This window comes from Ischnura elegans, chromosome 5 (assembly GCF_921293095.1).
Source record: "Ischnura elegans chromosome 5, ioIscEleg1.1, whole genome shotgun sequence".
Lineage (NCBI taxonomy): Eukaryota > Metazoa > Arthropoda > Insecta > Odonata > Coenagrionidae > Ischnura > Ischnura elegans.
This window is the reverse complement of record NC_060250.1, coordinates 82,856,847-82,878,127: the sequence shown is the minus strand read 5'-3', so window position 1 is coordinate 82,878,127 and position 21,281 is coordinate 82,856,847. Positions and strand designations below refer to the sequence as shown.

Genomic DNA, 21,281 nt, shown 5'->3' with positions numbered 1-21,281 from the left:
GGGATTGCGCTATGGCATTGTTGATACTCGCTCAAATTTCTCGTTTAATTAAGCACAATATTTAATTGTTTCATGCAATTGTTAAATAAAAAATGCCGAAAAGGCTGGATACCAAGAAAAATCGTTTTCATGGTAACTGCGAAGTAGGTACATTTAAAAAATGCTATCGTTTCTATAGCTCACTCACCAAAGAGTTACAACCTCATGTTTATGGACCAAAAATGTTGAAAATTGCCTCCCCTACCACATCATGAAATATTGCAGCCTGAAACATCGTGTACACGTTACCATATGTTTGAGGATATTTTATTCAAAGTAAACAACAAATTTTCAAAGACAATTGTTATGAACTTAACTGATATTTTGCATATTTTTTGCGGCTTGCCAATCAGATAGTGATGGTCACAGAGGCTTGCGAAGGTAGAGTGAGGTCCAAAATGGAATCTATCCCCGAAAGAGTAAAGAGATTACGGGAGTATTTGTTTTTTCGGGTTCGGGTGAAAGGGACTCAGTGCAGAGGCTCGTCCCTGGGGCAATTTCAGCCGCTGCTTCCATCGACGATGGCGTTAGAGCGCTCGCGGGAGATAGTGGTTTCCCTCCCGCGGGGGGAGACTCGGAATTTTCTGCGGTGACTCCCTCGTGGCGCACATGGGGCAAAGAGATTTTTTTTAATTCTTCATTTTCCCTCCTTTTCGCAGATTTTCACATCAACTCCAGGGAGAGGGGCAGGGTTGGTTCTGGTTATGGGGAAAGGGGTGCGATTACTCTCGAAACTGAAAATCCCTTCGGATTACCTAAACAAATGAGGGGTTGGGGGTATGATGACGCTTATGAGCCGCCCTATGGATACCTACGATACTTCGATACTATCCAAGCGAATTAGACCGGGAGCCGCTAGAGCCTCGCAGACTGCGCGCTAGGCTGAGATTGCTTGAACAATTGGGAATACAGTGGAACTTGGTTATAACGTCATCAAACGGACCAGAAGATTTTTAACGTTATATCCGAGTGACGTTATAAAAAAAAGCAGCCTTAAATCTGAGTGAAAGGACAAAGTAAAAACGCAAATGTTCTGCTATATACAACACTGTTTACAGTGATGTGACTGATGATCTACCGTAACTAACGAAACAAACAATACAATACAGTGTGCCTGTGTCAGTGACCTTTTAGAATGTAGGGGTGGGAAGGGATAAGACCCAGGTATGCGGGACAGCCCCCGCTCCCTCCAGACATCAATTAAACAAAAGAGTTGCATCCCGTCACCAGCTCAAGTCCAGCTTGTGACCGGTTTTTGTTTTTGTTGTTTCTACACATGGTTTCTATGAACTTTGGGACATAATACAATCACACTACCACTTTTGCAACCTAAGAATCGCAAAATTTTTGACGCTATACCCGAGCGTCGCAATATTTGTTGACGATATAAACGGGTTTTCGTGCAACATAAATGTTCAATTTTGGCTGGTCTGTATAAAATGTGACGTTAAACCCGAGTTAGCAGCCGATGCCGTTATAACCAAGTTCCACTGTATATATCTTTATGAGCGACATGGGGAACATCGTATTTGATCCCCAGTATATTTCCAGGTCTCACAGAAGATTATAATTAAGAGAAACATTTTTCCCGAACGGATAAATATGGGAATTCATTTTTCCTTCGAAGCATAAAAAACTTAAGTAAATGCTAGTCTTAATTTTGTTTGATCATTTTCTTTCTGCACGTAAACGGCGATGTCCTAAAAAACCTCCACTACACTTTAGGCGGCTTGCGGGCTAGGAAATTTTTTCGCCTGCTGAGGCCTTTTGAGTTATCTGATTGATCACCATAAGCGCCCAAAAAGTTGTTTAATTAATTAAGGTAGCCTTACGTCAGGTAATCAAGGTGTTAGAAGTTTTACTTGAATCGTCTGAGATTTGAATTATTTCAAACCATTTTTGATTTCATTAGTTTATGTTGATATATTTGTTAGCTATCATGTGGTGATTGTTTTAATTTTCCTCACTGAAAATGCTTACTTTTTTATGTTTAGCATCGTATTTCTCTTCAACGATGTCAGTAGTATAATAGAAATAAATCTACGCGAGAATGTAGATTCCCTGCGAAAGCTTACTGCAATGTGCAGTAAACGGACTGCAACAGGCATTTTTTTTTTATTCCAGCAGAATGGCTTCACCGGAAGGGTTAGGGTTTTCAGGGTTATGCTGTCAATTTTCGTTGCCAACTTTGAAATATATCACATACCTTTAAATGAATCCGCATACTTCGAGCTATACGCCGCAGTGAGCTACGATGAAGACGTTTTTTCTTCCATGTTGAGAGCTGGGTTCATGTACCACGTTTCACGACGAGTCGATTTGTTGAATTCGACTCGCAAGTATCATGCCAGTGATGAAGCGCTATGCTTGCCATTCTGCCTGCCATTCACTTACTTCCCTTGCAGTTTCGGAATATTACATCCTTTCTTCTTTTTATATCCAGTACCGACTCAAGATTAATTCATATAAAGTTCGTTGGTAATGCTTGCAGGTCTTTTTCTTGTTTTGTATATTTAAATTAATTAATAATGAACTCATACCTGCGTTCTCATAATCGCATATAGTATATGCTATTTGAAAGAAAGGTAAATTCACATTATTATTCTTGCAACCCATTTTCGTTTTCCACGTGATTTACGGTGAAATTTGAAAAAACATCATAAAAATGCTGAAATTGTTGCTCTTTCGGCTTCCTGTCCCTTTGACGACCGTCAGTATTATTTATGTAGTTTGGCAATTCTGTATAAGTTGATTCACAAAACAAGTCCTTTGTTATAGTCGTTAAGAAGTTCACCTGCCATATTGTATTCACAAATTTAGTGCGCGAAAAATTTATTCACTCGCACCAGGCTAATTTCGTTATTATACGTTTATTGTTTATCTTCAGACAGTCATTTGTTTTTGTGATTTGAGATAGCAATGCTATTCACTCTAGAACTATATTTTTACTGCTTGTACTTGTCATTACGGTAACAAACGTTGAAATTCATGCTGCGAAATTTCCTTTCCCTTATCCCACCCACAAATTTCAGCGTTCTGTTCTCCGCTATTGAAGGCCTAAGCTTTCGTGAGGACTCCGTCCTCCTTGCCGCCCTCACACTGTTTTCCTGAGAGCGCTACGTCTGGTGACGTCTCAGCCGGCGACTGCGCGACCGCACTTCGATGTCCAGCACAGCTGAGATTGTGATGTAAGATACGATATGGGTGTGTGCTCTACCAGTGGAACCCTTCCGCTTGGAGTTCAACCATCCTTCCCTCCCTTGTTTACCACAAAATATACATATATGTTCGTCTAGGTATAATCCTTGGGACGGAAAAGATCAAAAGCACGTGCGGGAAGTTTAGTTACGCCCGGGGAGGAAGTTATAGTTTCGTCCGACCCTTCAGAGCAGCATAGCAGGTCGTTTTCCCTCAGGTGATGCGTTCGGGCGCCCTCTCCCGCATACTACATTCATCCGGGTGGTAGACGTGCGGTGCAACTGAAGGCCCCCATCATAAAATTCCTCAGGTTTTCTCGTCGCTTTTCTCTAGTTGGTGAACGAGGTTTTTAGCGAAGAAAATTTGCCGTATTATTTTCGTAAGTGATGGCAATGTTCTTGGGTTCACTCGAACCCGAAGTCGAAATTCGTTATTATAATGTCTGTGTAGCTGGCAGGGAAATGTGAGTTACTGCTTAGTGAAAATATTCCTAATTTATCGGTTCTCTCATAAATTCTATGTGTAGAAAAGCATAAAATACAGCCCATTTTTCATGAGCTGATGACGTCATTAAATATCTGGCTGGTCAATTCTTTCATAGAGAACCTCTCATTAGGGGGGGGGGGGATGGAATCGCTGTAAAGATTGTAAACTGCACCAAACCCCTTGAGGCCGATGAACAAGGGCGAGAATTAGCTATGACAGGTGTCGCGCTCGGCATGAGTTCGTGACGTCATCAACTTATCTGCGAAAGGGTCAAGGTCGTCAAAATGTCGCCACGGATAGCACGAGAAGTAGGAGACAGATCAATAATCGGACAAATACGAGTCTGTTTAATTTATAAAATTTATCTACTTGTGTGTGTGAATGCGTTGTATTATTCAGTTTTACATAATATAAGCTTTAAAATTTTTATTTTAGTATTCTACCAATTGAGGTATGTTTCCATGGAGTACAGTAAGAATAATTCTAGGAAAATCCCTTTCCTTAAGCTGCTAAAAACAGGCGTTTTTATTTCTTTCGAGGCAGCTAATCCATTTTCGTTGCAATCTGAGTGTGTTGTTTTGAGATTCCTGATCCACAATTGTTATCAACTTCTTTTGCTTGGGGTTTTATTGTTCAGAGTTAAGCAGGTCTCCATACATTTCCACCTTTTTCTCTTAATTTCAGATTTTCTGGTGCTATTTAAGCGATCTTTTGAATTTCCTATTATTTCATGAAACTTAAAAAAATAGGAGTTGTTGGACTAATCAACGGTTTTGAGTGTGCGCAGGTCGTGGACGTAGTCCGGGTCAATCGCGCTATAACATGTGCTTCGTGGGTCTGCCTTACTCTGCAAGTGTGGGTCGTTATTATGAAGTCATATCTCATCAGTACGTGACTTGGAAGCTAATCAATGTTTACTCTATATATTGAGGGATTTAATTGGAAATTAAATATGCGAGAAAAATGTACTTACCAGTTCTCTCTTCTTTCCTGATTCAATTGCGGCTTTTAATCCATGTTCTCCCGTCTTTTTTTGAAATCATGGCCCTAGATATTTTCTAGTATCTAGCGTTGGTGGCGTATTAGATGCTGTGACTATTTTTCGTAATCGCCTTTGTTGATAAATTCCTGAACTTGCTCCGTAGGATAAACTTGTTTTGCTATATTTTGACCGAAACATTGGTTAGATTTAACAATGGACTATTTAAATTCTCAATCGTAGGTTCACCATGTCTTTGTTTTTTATATAATTCCTGTACTGCGCCAGTGACTCTGCCAGTGACTGCGCCAGTCTTCCTAGAATCGTAGAAAATAACCTCTTATATTTGAAGGATCAACGTGCTCACAAGACAATACAAGCCCTAAATACTGAAACAACATCCGTTTGCTAGCAATTCTAAAAGACCGCGCAACTGAGTAAAACGCAAATTTTATAACCTAAACAATTTATCAGCTCAGGTACTCAAGTTGGAAGTTGGTGTTGCGAAATAGATCCAATTTAGTCGTTAATTATCTTAATAAGTTAACTTCCAAAAATTGATCTACTACTTCTTGCAGAAAACTTCCTCTATTCTCGTGTGGTTATTTCCTCAACGCCGCTGTGGCTCCTGATGTCTCCCTTGCTGAAGTGATGAGAGTTATAACGTTATAACGATAACCCATAAGCCTGCACCATTTCCCTTCCATAAAATTTAAAGCCGCGATATCTCCGGCGTTAATAATCTTTCGCATATCCTAGGATTTTCGGATGTGATGCTGTTATAACGATAATGAAGGACGTTGATGGTCTTGTGAATGAAGCCTAGGATTACTGGTGGAAGAGTCCCGGGTTAAAATCCCTGGTGAAGACTTCGCACTTCCTTACGCAAAAATCATCCAAGTGAGAGGTGGCTCAAGGAACGAAACTGGTTCCCCCACCTACTCCGCCAGTATGAACTCCAAACGTCTGTGGCTTAGTTCAGTGAGTTCTCTGCCCTCACCCATTAAAACGAAAGTTAGGGTTTGGTGAGTGAATATTGCAGGAATTGTTTGGTATTCAAGTGAGTTATTTTGGAATAGTGTAATAGCTGCTTCTTTACGGCTTCTTCGAAACGACAGAGTTTTTCAATAACAAAAAATAAAATAAAAACACTTCCCCATTTTTATTGTTCAATTAATATGAAAATCAGATGGAACGATTAATTCAAATTTATAAGCGCTATTTATGCGGTGGTGGTTAACATAAAAACTTTCGTTGCCATACTGGCGAAGCAGTCTGATCTCTGGTCTGGTAAATGTTTTTTTTTACTCAGTCCACCTTGCCAACGCGTGAACCCTTCATTCGGGTTCATTCTCGCAGTTGACTGACTCACGTTCCCCTGTTCGCCCTTGGGAGGAAAAGGAAAGGAGTTTGCCGCATTGATAGATTGGGAATCCATTCCATAGTTCCCTTGAATGTGCCCACGGAAGCGAGAAAGAAGAAAATAAGCTGATTGGACGGGAATACTGAAGTATTTCTTCGTACGAAACCCTAGTTTCCGCATGCAATCATATCTCATGGTAGTCGGTTACGGAGAAGACTATTGACGTTAAGGCGTTTACTAGGAATTATATTTCATCTTTTTCTCAAAAGTGGTCGCCACTGTTATCTCCCCTTCCTTTGTAAAACTAACTTTGATCTCCATGACTATCAGGAAAGAATAAAACCTTGCTAGTTCACAATAATTTATTCACTCGCGACTGGTTTCGATAGAGTGTATCATCTTCTTGCAAAATTTTATTCTTTCCTGTTAGTCTTTAAGGAGTTCCATGCTGTAACACCTCAAACCTTTGCATTTGATCTCCACATTGGCTATTGCTATCAGGCCGAAAATCTTCTGTAATTGTGAGCTGAAAAATTTCTTATTTAGCTCGAAAAATAATTCTAACCTTATTCCCTACCGATTCATATCCGAAACGCCCGTTATAAAATTGTACGTGCCTTGTGCTGAACTCTAGTTATTCCGGAAAATATTTAGAAAATTTTTAAGACTCCATTTAAGTTTATTGGAGACTCTTTATAATTTTTCTTTCATTTGGGCTTCTTCTTTTTGAGTTCTGGATAGGATTTATTTATCGTGATATCCATCGAATCCCTCTATGGCTTAAAATGTAATTTTTCCTTCATTTTTTTATGCTCGAGCATCCAGTATAGATTCAATTAGGGTTTTGTGAAATTCCTCATGAAGAAAGATAACTCCACGAGCCTCGCCAATTGGATGAGATTCATATCCTTTTATTGGATGCGTAATAAAGGTACAAATTTGTTGATTTTATACTCAACATTCTTAACTGATTAGTAGCTATAAATGGAAATTAAGTAACTGATAAAATATGAATTAATTATACTTTGCACTTGACCACATAAATTTTTATTTTCAAAAGGAGTCAACATGATTCACTGTAGGGCAGCATCATCATGTTTCACGGGACTGGATCATTGCGGTAAAAATTGTTGACTCCCTTTAATTTATGTGGAAATGTGAAAGGAATAATTACTTGGTATCTTACAATGGATTTCCAAAATGTAATAGTCATTTTTAATAGTCATAGTTAATTTTATTGAACTGATTTGTAACTGAGTCATTCTTCTTTCCGGAGTTCGTTGTAAAAAGTTACAAATAAACCGCTGCAGTTAGTTTGGAAAATAATTTTGCTATCCTTCTGACCCTTCCGACCTTCTATTAGGTACAGTTTTTTTCCTAATTATAAAACCCTTTGAAGCCATTTTGCCATCAATTGTTTGCACTAATGGCTTAAAATAAACGCGTACTTTATAAGGTCCTCCTCTTTCCTTCATGTGGGTCATCTTTAATCGGCCCTTGGTGTCTTTGACTCTCCAATTTCGCACGGGAACATGACCCGGCTGTTAAACATGGATAATGCTTTGATGTTTACCTTTTTTTAAGTAGATCGCCTGAATGAATCTTTGCGTTGCTTGACCTGTTTTCCTAGGTGCTTCTCGACGGTGCTCGTGACCTCCCTCTGTGCTAGTTCTGTAAAGTTCGTACTATCTCTCTAAAATACTTTGCATCGAATAAGATTCCAATGTATTCGAGGTCATTTTATAATCCTTATTGAAGTTCGTCGTATATACGCAGATTCTTTCAGGAAAATGTTCTCAGAGTATTATGTTCCCTTTCACCCTGTCGTAGTGTGATATTGGAGAGCAGCCTTTCAAAAGAAACTCAAGAAATGTTCTGCTTATGAGCAGAGAGAATGGTGCTAATGAGTCAGTTGGTTTAATTGCATTTTTTCGAGTAAGTGAACATGGAGTGAACTTGAAAATTTCCTCAGGCAACGCATAGTTTGGTAAAATCAACATTTCAACGTTTGGAGTATTACTTTTGAATGTAATTAATTCCGTGTGGGTCGCAATGAATGTTTTTTAGGATTTCCAACGGTCAGAAATGAAATGAAAACGGTCAGAAGTTCTGGAATGAGGTATTCACTCTCATGTCTCTCCCCATGTGAATCCTGGAGGCTGTTTCTGGTTCATAGAACTTGGTGGGAATCCACAGATGGCTGAAGGGGGAGTATACTCTCAGCGTAACACTGAATGAGATAATTTCACGCATTGCTCGTTTCCCACGAATAGACTTAACAGTGTTTCCCTTGTGAAGAGGGGCACTGAACGCAATAGGCTGGTTATGTATTACCTTCTACAGACTCATGTCATCCTTCTCTGACTGTTACTCTTACTCATATGCGTATTTTGGTGAAGGTATGGAGTATTTTTATGGGCGTAAGAACGGAATGTGAAAATTACATTCCAAGAATTTTTTAATGAAATTATCTTAAAATCACGTTTCGAAAACGTTCTTAGGCTTGGTATTGCCCAAGTCGTTAAATGGTTTCGAATCAGTTTTTACCATTTGAAACTTTTTCTTCAATGAGCTAGGGTTTTCTGAAGATGATTTTGTCACACTAGAACCCATGTTGGTATAGCATTTATTTGGTGGAAAATTGCATCTTCCTATTTCAATAATTCAAGGGAGAATTTCGGCAGACGCGGATAATGCTTTGGAGGTTTTTAGTAGTGTTTTCATGATATCCTAATCCAAACAACCCTATCTGTGTCAGATACCACGTAATACTTCACTTGCATGAACGCCTCATCCGCTCATTTGTAATTTAGGGAGGGCGGAGAAAGCAAAGAGGGATTTAAAGAGGAAGTTTCATAATGGCGGTAGTGAATGATGAAATGTATGCTTTTATATCAACAGAAGGAGCTTTGATGGAATTTTAGGCCAGAGGTAGCCGGTAGTTAAGGGATCTCTGATCTACAGATAAACGGTGGAGAGTTGTCGTTGTAAGTGAACTATGGCAAGTTGACAGAGGAGATCATCAGAAGTGAGATTATGGAGGGATGGGTTACGATTTTTCACGACGTTATTGAAGAAATTAATAGGCCTATTAAGAGTTTTGAGATTTGAGGGGCATGCTGAGAACCATATTGGCGAGCAAAAATGAGTGGAAGAACACACAAAATGTACCCAAATCGGCGTCAGAAGTCAGTCTTCATCGGGACGGGCTGGTGTCTCTTCTTGTGTGCTTGTATTGGTGGTCTCCGTCTGCCGCCCATCTACTGCGCTCACTTCCCTCCGCTACCTTCCGTCACCCTCGATTAGACTTCTATTTCTGCCACCGACCTCTCCTCCCTTTCCCTGCATTCCGTCCTGCATCCTCCCTGTCTGTGTACCTTCAGACGACGTCTACGAAGGTAGGGGCGGGATAATGGCACCAGACGTGACTCGAAAGTTATCAAGGTGTTTGGACCATCGCGACTCAATACATTCCCTCTCTCCCACCTTCTTCGATCCTCTTTTAAGTGTTCGGGACGGAGCCTTCGACCTATACAGCACCTTTTTAGATTTAGATTAAGAATACATCCGTATTCGATAGGCTGTGGATGGCTGCCGCCTCGAATAGCAAATTCCATTCTTGTGAAAGCTTCCGCGGTGAGTAGTGAGCACGGAAGTCATCGAGTGGAATCATGTTTTTCGGGCTGCCATCGCGTTGTTCAATGTCTGATGACAACAGTTTCGCCGCTTATCCCGCCACCATCTTTGGGTCAGAACTTCTCACCTGGAGACGCTGGCGAAATTGTTAGAAAAATACGTGTCATCATCGGACGTCAAAAACCGGGTGGAATACCGGAAAACATTATCACATCAGCAAATTCCATTGATCCGAGTGAGTGCGGTCGTTCACTGAGACCCGAAATTACCATTCTTGAAAAGAACTAGGTAGAAACGACAAGTACACAAAAAACGTATAATGTCTCTTCCCCATATGTATTACTCGTTGATATCTTACTCTTCTATAATGAAATTTTCAGGGTACATTTTTTCGTAATAACTTGTCAACATATACCCTTATCTGATATCTGGAAAATGTTCTTCTGGTAATATAATGCAAAAGGGAAAAAGTTATTTCACTCTGGAAAAAAGAAAATCATTCGAATGAATCTGATGAGGAAGATGTAAACTGGCTGAGTCTTCATTGTTTGTAACCATACAACCGATCAAAAAGAAGCACTGGAATGGGTTCTATGTCTTAGATACAAAAGGTGGTCCATGACATGTGCGTAAAAATAAATACTTAATATCTTGTTTCTAAAGATTGTAGCAGTGATAATGAAGATGACGAAATAATTTCTGTTTTAAATTAGCAATAAGCTCTATATATCCAGTTTGGCCCATAAAAAGCTATTTAATTATTTATCTTTATTTTAAAAAAGTTTTTGAATTACAAACAAAGCATTTCAATTTGATTTTATATTTATTTCGGTTACTCATTGGCATCACTTATAATATTCGTAAACGTTCCCCACTTTACCCCGAGGCAAGGTAACGCAATAGATTGGGACCTAAAAACATTTTTGTACGGTTAGACACAAAAATAGGCCAAGAACTTATTACACGTAATTTGAATTTATTAACAGCTTTATAAAACCACAATATCTAAAATTACCCTAGTGAAAACTGGAAAATTTGAAAATTCATCGAAAAAAATTCCGCGTAAACGTGCCCCGGTCCACCCTACTCTTTAAAAACTTCCTCTATAATATTGAAATCTGCAGTATGTAAGTATACAATAGAACTTGTCAACATATTCCATTATGTGATGTGGATATTTTTTAAATGAAAATTAACTGAAGTAAAGTTTTCATATTTGAGATAAGGAAAAATGTTGGCTGCGTTCTACTCTATTTATTCTCTAAATTTCGAGTTGATAGGGTAAGTTTTATATTCGTAATACGTGGTGAGAGAAGACCGGTCGAGCTGGATTAATGCGCCCTCTTAGCAGGATTGTGTCACCATGCCTACAAATTCCCGTTTTTGCGTAGTCTTTCTCGCGTGATAAAAACTTCTCCGGTTGCTCCGGAATTAATGGCAATCCATGCATGGGGGGGAGGAGGGGGGGGGTGAAGCGAGATTTTTTGTTTTTATGTGGAAGCCCGTAGTCCTTGCAATCCTCTAAACTTGGTGCGTCACCGTCGCTTGAACGTGCGGGTGGATTTGTCATCGTGGCTTTTTTTCCTATTATGTGTGTGAGAGAGAGAGAATGCAACGCTGCAGATACGTTGTAAAAATTCCCCGGAAGTTTGTGCATGTGATATGAAAAAGGGTCTACCATCCACCTCATACCTCCTACTCCAGTGTTCTCCTAATTAAAAGTGCTTGCATTCCCTTGCTCTCACAACGGCGCTACCCGAAAGAACTCCCAATTAAAAAAAGCCTCTTCAGCTTCCTCTCATCGCCACGTTAGAGCGTCTGCGACCCTATTCTTAACCCTCTGGGCATCGCTTCGAGCACCTCAAGTTCCAATGGCCCAATACGATGTTGTTGTAGCGTTTAAAATTGTAGTGCCGGATCCCATTGTACCAATCGTTCACCTCTTATTTCATTCTCGCTAATGCATTAATTGAATCTCTTATTGGCCCATTCCTCTTTAAATCCCAAAAACTGACCCAAGCTTTAAAATCAGTGAATTAAAGCATCTTGTGCAGAGGTATGAATGATATCTAGATTCAAGACGAGATGTTTGGGAAAAAATGTGAAAAAGTTCAATTCCACATGAATTTCGCAATTTATTTTTCACCAATCAGCCTTTAGCTAGGTATATAGGTATTCAACGGTGTCGGACGAGGTGTTGTGGAATATGTTACGAGAATTATTGAAAAATAAAATTTTGGAAAGTCCATTTAGACTTTTAACTGTGTGCAACGCACATGAATATTACATAAGAGGATCCTCAAGTCTGCCTCTTAATGTGTTGTCAACCACCGTGCATTTAAATGGGTTTACAAAACCCGCCACTCACGTCCCTTACGGACAAAGTGATCTAAGTTTCACGGGGAAACAGCTTATAGTTAGCGGTTGAACCTAAACTTACATACATGATGATGTTATCTATCAAATTCATGAAATCTCTCTGCATTTCCTCTCAGTTACAAACATTGTACTGCAAAATATTGGAAAAAAGGTGGATCGCATTGCAATCATCACCGCGCCGCGGACATTGAAAGCCGATTAAAGTGCGACCAAAGTAGTAACAGGAATCAGCCTTGTATTGGATGGAATAGGGCCACCTCTATGCAGTCCCCTTTACCACGCGTTCCAGCGTTGCTGTGTCATCATCAGATGCACTAGATTTTAGAAGATAGAATTATACATTATATGGTTTATAAATTTATCTTTTAAAATCCATTTTACTTGGAGATGACGCAGTAGCGTTGAAACGCATTGTGCACAATTATAAGTCTAAGTGGAAATTGCAAAATCTTTTCTTCATATTTTCTGTTAGGCCTTTAGCTATTTATTTTGAGGTGGATTCATACAGATGATTTAATCACAATCTGAGACTTGTGGTCAATCTGGCGTTGAGTAAAGGTACAATGAAACATGTATACCAGGTACATGTATCTATTTATGTACAGGTATCTACGTGTATCTATGTATGTACAGGTATCTACTACTCATGGGAACAAGGTTGAAATACTAAAATCCTAGATCACGTGGTATGTGTGTCTGACCATGGGAGTACCCAGCGAGGGGCGGGGGGGGAGGGGGAGGTGCCCCCCCTAGAAGCAAAAATCGCAAAAGTCTTTAAGCAAAATCAGCACTGAATTGAAACGAAAGTATTCTACAAATTTTATTTAAACCCACGAAAAATAATATGTATTAGTGTAAGATATTTAACTGAAATAAAACTATATTTTCAAGGAAACAATCTCGTAAACTAATAAAGTGCTGTTATAATTTCCTTAATGTTGGTTTCATTCATCTTTTCCATGATAAATGTCACAACTTGGCTTGCCCCCTCCCCCGTATACCATGGCTTACCCCCCCCCCCCCCCCAGTTATGATCCTGGGTACGCCCTTGTGTCTGACGACGACGAGTGTTTATTTTCATGTGGTTTACTTCCATTGGATATCGTATTTCCGTTAAATTCTCGCGAAGAGGGAGAAGTATCGTGATTTTACGGAGATTTATTTATTTGTTGGTACTTCATTTGGTAACTTTTGCCATTTACGTTAGTAATACTGAAGTTAGAGCCTCTGATTTTGGTACTGCAGGGTCAACTTGAGCTCTCTTCCCTCCGAGTGGGATATAGCGCTTCTCTGTTTTACTTTTAACCCTATTTTTTTCCTTCTTTTCTCCTCCGATGGCATTATTTCCTTATCTAGGCAAAGCCGTAGTGCAATGTGGGTTACCGTCTATCCGTCGCCCGTTCCCCGATCGTTTGGTTCGGCGTCCAGCCAAGTTTTTCGGACGGGGTTGTATCCTCATTCCGTCACCTCTTTTCGCTCGGAGTCGCCTCTCGTGTTTGTGTGTGTGTGAATGTGCGCATGAGATGACCGCATTCATGGCTTCAGTGCTCTCAACATTTGTGTTTGTAGTCACCCGCCAGAAACATGTGCATGAACCCTTTTTGTTACTAAATTCGTTACTTGAACTTGAATATTAGTTCAACGAAACATTGCAATATTTCCACCGGATTAATTCGTACACGACGGGTTTCCTTGTTACTACAACATTTTCCTGCGGAGATGTTATAGTGTTTCATTTAAAATTCGAGGAATCAAGCGAGATGGAGTGGATTCATAATGAAAGTTGATTTGCAATTTTCCACAAAAGTAAATTTAATCCTTTTTTAACGCTTTCCACTTCTACCCATTCCAGCCACCTCCTTGAGGATTTTCCATCCCATTTCTCCTCTCTCTCCCCTCAGTTCTCCCACTCCCGCATCCTAAATATGTATAAATTAACTGCATTTACCACCATTTGTACCTTGAAAATGATGTAGTTATATGGAAACTCGGGTCGGATTAAATTTATTTTTGTGGAAAATTGCAAATCATCTTTCATTATGTTTCATTTAACTAATATTAAGAACTTCCACCGAATATCATACAAGATATTGATGCATATTATTTAAATGAAACATTAAAATATTTCCATTGGATCTATTCGAACAAGACGCGTTTCGTTGTTACAGCAATATTATCTTGTGGAAATATTGCTAGGTTTTATTTAACTAATATTAAGAACTTCCACCGCATCTCATACAAGATGTTAATGTATATTCTTCCTCCTTATATTTTGTCTCTGACTCTGCGGATACTTCAAAATGTATTTCTCTCTCGTATATTTTTTCTTTGGGTGACCTGACGGAGTGCGTTTGTTTTTGTGAAGGGTCCAAAGTTATTTATTTTTCTCAAGCGTTAATTTTATTTGGAAAATTCTTTGATCGCGATAATCCGAAAACAATCAGGATATAGTAATGGGGTAATTCATTTGTATTGTTCCTTTTCTTAATTTTTGGAAGCCTTGAATGATACCTGATTACATGTAGAACGTCACGTGTAATTATCCTGAACATGTGAATGCAATGGAGAAAACCTTCAAATAAATTCGCGTTAATCCCTTTTCCTGCTCTGCATTCTTTATTTTCTATTTTATGACACCTTTTACCTTTTTTATTTTTTAAATGTCTCTTTCTTGAAGCACGTTTGTTTCGTTAAACGAGGTAGGGTGAGATTTGGTATCCCATATTTGTTTGAAACGACACGGTTTGTGTTGAAAATGTTGTTAAGGTGGCTGGAACGAAAAATAAAGTGTTTGCATACTCTTCTAAATTGCATTATACGTTTCTAAAGTTATGGTGTATAAATCTAGGATATTTTTCATGTAATCCCTACATCCTATCGAATATTTTGTGTGATAATCTTCGTTGTATTTTAATAAAGATGTTGTTTTTCTCTTGCTTGGAAACTAGTAGTATTCGGTTCAAATTTGTTGTGAATCAAACAATATTCAGGAATATGTATTTTCCATTGGAATTAATTTAAATGACTCATTTTTACCAATCCAACCGCCTTAACATATTGTTTTTTTATCGTTTCTTATTTTATGTGGGTAGTCCTCCCTTTTATACGTGCCATTGTGTCCGCGCTTTCCTCGTGTGTGATGCTGTGTACCTAATAAATGATTATCGATCAACCGGCACGCGACCATTCACTTTGCGACGGGTTTTTCGTCGCTGATTGACACCATAAAGCCCGCCGATCACTCCATCCACAGCTGGGTTTGCGCACATTATACACGTTTCGTCTGGTTCCCCCGCCCATTCTGACGATCACGCGAGAGCGTCCTCTTATTTTTTTTAAATCCGTCTCCTCGCGTCATCAGTCCGTCGCCAGTTTATTTTTGCGTTCTTCTTTCCTTTTTCAGCCCAGTGATTCTGCCGACCGCATCACAATCGTATCTATCACCCGTCGAATCCATTTGTGATCCACGCGGAGCGGGAAACAAGTGAATAACGCACATGCGCCCTTACCACACCGCGTCAGTTGGGTGCTTTACATCCCTCAGTCTTTGTTTAGGATCGATATGGGTGAAATGGCAACGGGGGTTCTGTTTTATTTATTTTTTCAAAATGTCATTTTCCCAGCGCAATGACACAACCCTCAACTGGCCTGTATTCTTTTTTGCTCCTCTTTCAATATTTTGGCGGACGTTGGCATCTTAAGCCTGATTATTTTTGTTAAAATTTTCCTTCGTTAACTCACACAATGCCATAAGCGCAAACATACGTGACTTAAAATTCATGGAGAGGGAAAGAAAGGGTTAGGAAGACATGGTTCATTTCAGTTATGTGTTCCTTTCCTCCTCTATGAATTTAAAATCATGTATTTCTAAAAAATTTAGTTTGTTATATGCAGGCCATCCATATTTCTGTTTACGCACGCATATTTTTATCCCAGTGTATACCAATCTGTTACAGCTCCGCTCGTTGATGCCTAAAAGGCCAATACGCTCTTAAAGCCACTGAAAGGATTTTTCTTATATTTCTCTTCGATTTTATTTGTGTTTTTTATTGAAATGTGTTATCCAATGTTATACAGTACAAGTTTAATCTGTTGCTTCCTATATTCGCAAATCATTGTTATGTAAACTGATGCCATTTGTGTTCCATGAAATGTCTTCTAGGTGTTTTCATTTGTACATTTATATTTTCTGCCTAAATTTTCAGTATATTCCACTTTTTGAATCCTAATCCCTTAGGGGTTCCATATCATGCAATTCATTAGTGTTTCAATGGCCATTCCCCTTGCATTACGTAAATTAATCTGGAAGTGTATTTTGATGTGTAGGCATCACTTAGGCACTACCCTAATAAGTTAACATATCATGTATCAGCTGTAAACAAAGAATTATGACGAAAACACTCTTTCCTCTTTTGAACTAAGCCGTTGTCAAACACATTAATGTTTTCCTGATTGTGGGTGGGTATTATTTATTGGTTTATTAGTATGGCTATTTTTTTCTTTTTTTGTGTACTGCTCGACAAAAAGTAAGCCGAAATCCCAAAGTTATTATGTTTTGGGTGGAGGATGGATGCTTTTCATTTATGATTGTTTTCATTTTTATTTTGTTAATTTATTTTTTATTTAAATTTTGTAGTGAGCAACTCCTTTGAATTTCATTTTTATTATTTTTTTCCAGATCCATTGGTTCCTCTTAGAAAAAGAGTTTATTTACAGCAAGCCTCGCAGAACGCTAAAGGTGTGTATGCTGCTATGTTGCATTAACATTCAATACTAACCACTTAGAATTATATCCTGAACTTCGGTTTAATATCCATAACCTGTGCGTCCTTAGTATTTTTTGATGGCTTTGAGAGCTGGCAAATGGATTTCTCGAAGGGTGTTTGACGGTTTTTGCTTACCACGAACTTCATGTATTCATGAAATTCCTCGCTGAAAGTGGGCGGGATGAATGCGCTGGAATTTTTCCTATTTCTAGAAGTCCCAGATCATTCGCTATTATTTCGTTACTGCATGTATTTTTTGTGTTTTATTTGACACAAATTCTTTGCGGAATAATAATCTCGTAATTTTATTTATATTTGTATTATGTATCCGAATTAAAAAAAAAATATTTAATAGCCTGTTATATTTGTCTTAGTATTTCTAGTTTTGTTGCAAACTTGCTATTTATTTTCGATCTCAAAATATATTACATAAAGTTTTCATTAATTCTCTTATCATGAAGTGATTTGAAACAATTTACGAATTTTTGTGGTTTTACGAGATTGCAGAGCGTAATTGGGGCTCTAACTTTTACGTACAGATTTTTTTATAGATAACTTCAATATTTGATAATTAATATAAATTTGATAATTGGTGAAATTTCCATACTTTTTTGTTTATTTGCAATGCAAAACTCGTAACTTTAATTCGGTAAAGTGAGTTAGTTTGGGTCTCGTCTGTCACCTTGGAGCTAGGCGTTCTGCCTGCGTTCCTGGTTAATGCCGTTCACTTCGATTTCGCCGCCGAAAATTATTTGCCTTCCTGTCACCATCCTCTGGACTCTTTCCCCTCTCACATAGGAGCATTTCTTCGGGATAACTCAATTAAAACAGCACGTACTTATCATTTACGCTGTTGAAATAATCGTTTCTTTCATAAATGAGGTATTTTGTGATTGAAAAATAAAGTTGATGTGAACGAAACGTAGGAAATTTTACACGTCGTCATCACTGGTCAACAATCCATCTTTTCACTCGTTCGTATTTCTTCCCCTTCACAATCTTCTTTACCTGTTTCATATATTTTGTTCTAGGTGGCCTATAAGGTTGTTCCGTCTTCTTATTAAGGTTTCCATGAGGCTTCTCTTCTCTCCTACTCTTCCCAGGACTTCCTCATTAATAACTTGGTCGATCCATTTGATCCTCATCATTCTTCTGTTGCGCCACATTTCGAAGGCCTCTGTCCTTGCTCTCTCCGCTGCTGTCATTGTCCATGATTTACTTCCGTTGAGAATTTTAGACGTTCATTCAAGAATTAGCACTTATTTGAGCTGTTTTTGCCGATTATAAAGCTGTCTTATTTTTTAGTTTATCTTCAATTACAGTATTTATTTTACAATAGCTCCAAAACCGGTTGTGAAAAATGCCTACGTTTAATTTTTATTATGACTTATATCTGCTAAGTTGAAAGCAGTGTTAGAGGGTAGAATGTTAGGTAAGCGTGGGAGAGGAAGGGAGAGAAAATGATTTTTAGTTAGAATGAAAGGGGGTAGACCTTAGTGTGAATTGAAGAGGGAAGTACAGGAAGGAAGGGAGGCTGCTGGGATGCTTCTTAAGTGCTCCATGGAAACTTACCTTAATTGGTGGAATATTTGATTATAATGATAAAATAGATAATAATGATTAGTACTATTATTATCTGCGGATTACGGTGAGGGAGGAACGGAGAGAAAGGGTTTGGAAGCGGCCTGTTGGGTGAGATGACGCTCTTGCCGAGAGGAAACACGTGAGTAGGTTCGCAAGGCATTACTCACTGTCACCGATTGTGAGGAGGTCGAGCACCCTTAGAGGGAGTGTAGCGGGGAATATGTTCGTGGTGAAGAAGGGACAGAACGGGTAGGTCGAGCGGAAACGGGAACGAAAATTAGGAGGCGAGGTGAGGAGGGGAAGGAAGAGGATGTTCCTCTGAGGGACGGAGTTTATGAATGGATGGGAAATGGGGTGAACCAATGGAATTTTTTACAGCCACGACTAATAAGTTAATCAAGGTAGCCACTGACTGGTGGGAGACGCTTCACTCCTATTCTACCGGTCTTCTTTCGTGATGAATTACTCGTTTTAAAACATACGATAACATATTGCAATTTTTAGGTTATATAAAGTGGACTCTTGGCAGCATTCTCCCGTAGAAAGGCGATGAGGTTTTTTTTATAAATAGGCGGTTTGAATCGGGATGTGAAGTAAATATTTGCATGGCAATATCAAAATTTTAATATCTTATTTCACCTAATCTACAATTTTCTTTACGTTATTTCTAGCGTTCCACACACTAAAGAAAGAGAATTGTTTTCCATTTGCTTTCCTGGGCTTCATCAAGCGAATGCAGATAAAAAATGAAATGAAGATATTCCTTTGCGTATTATGAGGTGTACAGTAACATAAAAGTCGTGGTAAAGAATATTGCTAGGAATACTGTCCAGTTGTTGGCAACTTAAATTTGTACTTGCATTTAAAATACGTTTTGAGTTACATGAAAATAAGCAAATATCGCCTCGAGCAGTTTGAAATAGCGTTACCATGCTCCTTTAGTGGTACTTTCCTGGGCTTTTAATGAATGGAGATTACGAAGAAAATAAAGATACGATTTGAAGGGAAAACTATCGTGAGTATTGCTGTGCGAAAACCCGTTGTGTCCCTTCTCAACCACGGATTTCCCGCGGCCCCCACCCTTTCATCCCGCCATCAGTGCCCTACCTCCCACCCTACGACTGCTGAAAGTAACCTGGCGTACTATTACGATGCGTTTCCTCTCGGCGGGAGTGTTAGTTGTCCCATCCCACCGGTCTCTCCCTTTCCTGCGTCTCCATTTCCTCTCTCCTCTCCTTCCTGTTCCGCAGGCAGGGCGCTTTGCCAGGATTTCGTCTTGGCAGGTCGGGGTGATGGGGAAGTCAGCGGCCGGCCGTCTTTCCTCCCGTGTCCTGTGGTGAGGCCGCTCGGGCGGAAAATTGGGAGTGGGATGTGTTAGGGACGTAGACATTTTTATTTTTTAAAGCCTCCAGACGGCGCGGCACCCGAGGAGACAAGAAAGATTTTAACGTTTCATGCGAGGTGCTGGATTCAAATCCAAGCGAAAAGCTGTTGGGGTCGCGTATCAACTGAGTTAAGAAGTCGAAGGAATCGGTTTGGTGGCTACGAATTGGTTTTGTATTTGGAGGCGGCGAGCGACAACTGAGGCCATTCGCACCATTAGGAAAGGGTTGAAAAGGGGGTGTGGAGAGAAACTCGGCGTCGGCATCAGCCTGCTCGTTACAAAATGCAGCGCCAAGTTGACCACGGCTTGACGTATTATCCAACGGACGTAGTGCTGTACTTCCCTTAACCCTTTTGCTGCTTCAATAGATTTTTCATCGGTTCCATTATTTTGCCTATTATCCAGAAAAAAATGAATTGAATCATTCATTTGACGTCGCTGAATTTGTCGCCGCACGAATGGACGTAGTTCCGCTAGAATTTCGAGCAGATGACAGCACCTACGACCGAAGGGAGGGTTTTTCGAAAACGTAGATATTTACCCGCATGTCGTGTTGAAAGGAAAAGTTTTTTGAAAGTCGTGGAATATCCCCGCATGTCGCAGGCAATAACCATGATGTTTTTTGCGGGTATTCCCGCTTGTAGCAGCGAAAGGGTTAAGTGCCCTCCATAAAGAACTGAAACAGGTATTGGGAAGTATCCGAAAAACCTCAGCTACAGCCAGCACATTAGCCACCACCCCAACCCGATCCCCCCAATTCATCGAATTTTCGGAGTAACTTTGATGAGATGCTGTGTGTTTTGAACTTTAATTTTCCGCGTTTCATTGGAATTTTATATTTGACTTCGTTTATCGTTTGTCTTCGTTTGTATCTTCAAGTACCAGCCGTAATTTGGATACGGGTATGACTAAATATTCATCAGATGTCGTTGTTGAATGGTTAATTTTAAATACTGGTTCCCGAACTTACTCCGACGTTCCAATTTGAAATGTTTGTCTCGCATGATTCCTTGAAAGATCATGAAAGTTCTTCGTGTATGCTATCAGGGATGCATTGATGGGACCAAATTTGCATTTTGAGTTTCCAATCTCCTCTCCCCTCCACTCAAATTGATTTAATTAAGTTAATGAAGTTTATTTTACTGGGTTAACGCGCGGAAGAAGGCTACATGACCAAATTCAAGAAAGGGTATTTGGACTGGACTAATTCTTGCCTTGTTACCAATAAATATCTATTGATAAGGAAGCTATAGAGAATGAGTAAAGAGATAGTATTATGTGTAATGCATTTTGCTCCCAAAAAAATTAAAATTTTGGTTTGACTCATCCGCTTTCAATTAAGGCCTTTATACATATGTTATCCGTTCAGTTGTGTCATATGTTCTGTGGTTCATCGCATCTTCGTGATTTTAGGAAATATCGACTTCCAATATTTTTTAGAAGTAGGCACTGCTTTCTCATCTTCTC

General features: G+C 39.3%; 1 protein-coding gene across 2 annotated transcripts in view; it reads left to right on the top strand.

Annotated features, from left to right (window-relative positions):
- Positions 1–21,281, top strand: part of LOC124159123 (protein piccolo-like) — a 795,703-nt gene that overhangs the window by 241,242 nt on the left and 533,180 nt on the right. The window contains exon 3 of one of the 2 annotated variants that reach the window (XM_046534694.1): positions 16,759–16,818. The exons of the other annotated variant lie outside the window; for it this stretch is intronic. Within the exon in view, the coding sequence (XP_046390650.1) occupies positions 16,759–16,818 (60 nt within the window). The remainder of the gene's footprint in view (positions 1–16,758; positions 16,819–21,281) is intronic. 2 annotated transcript variants of the gene reach the window in all.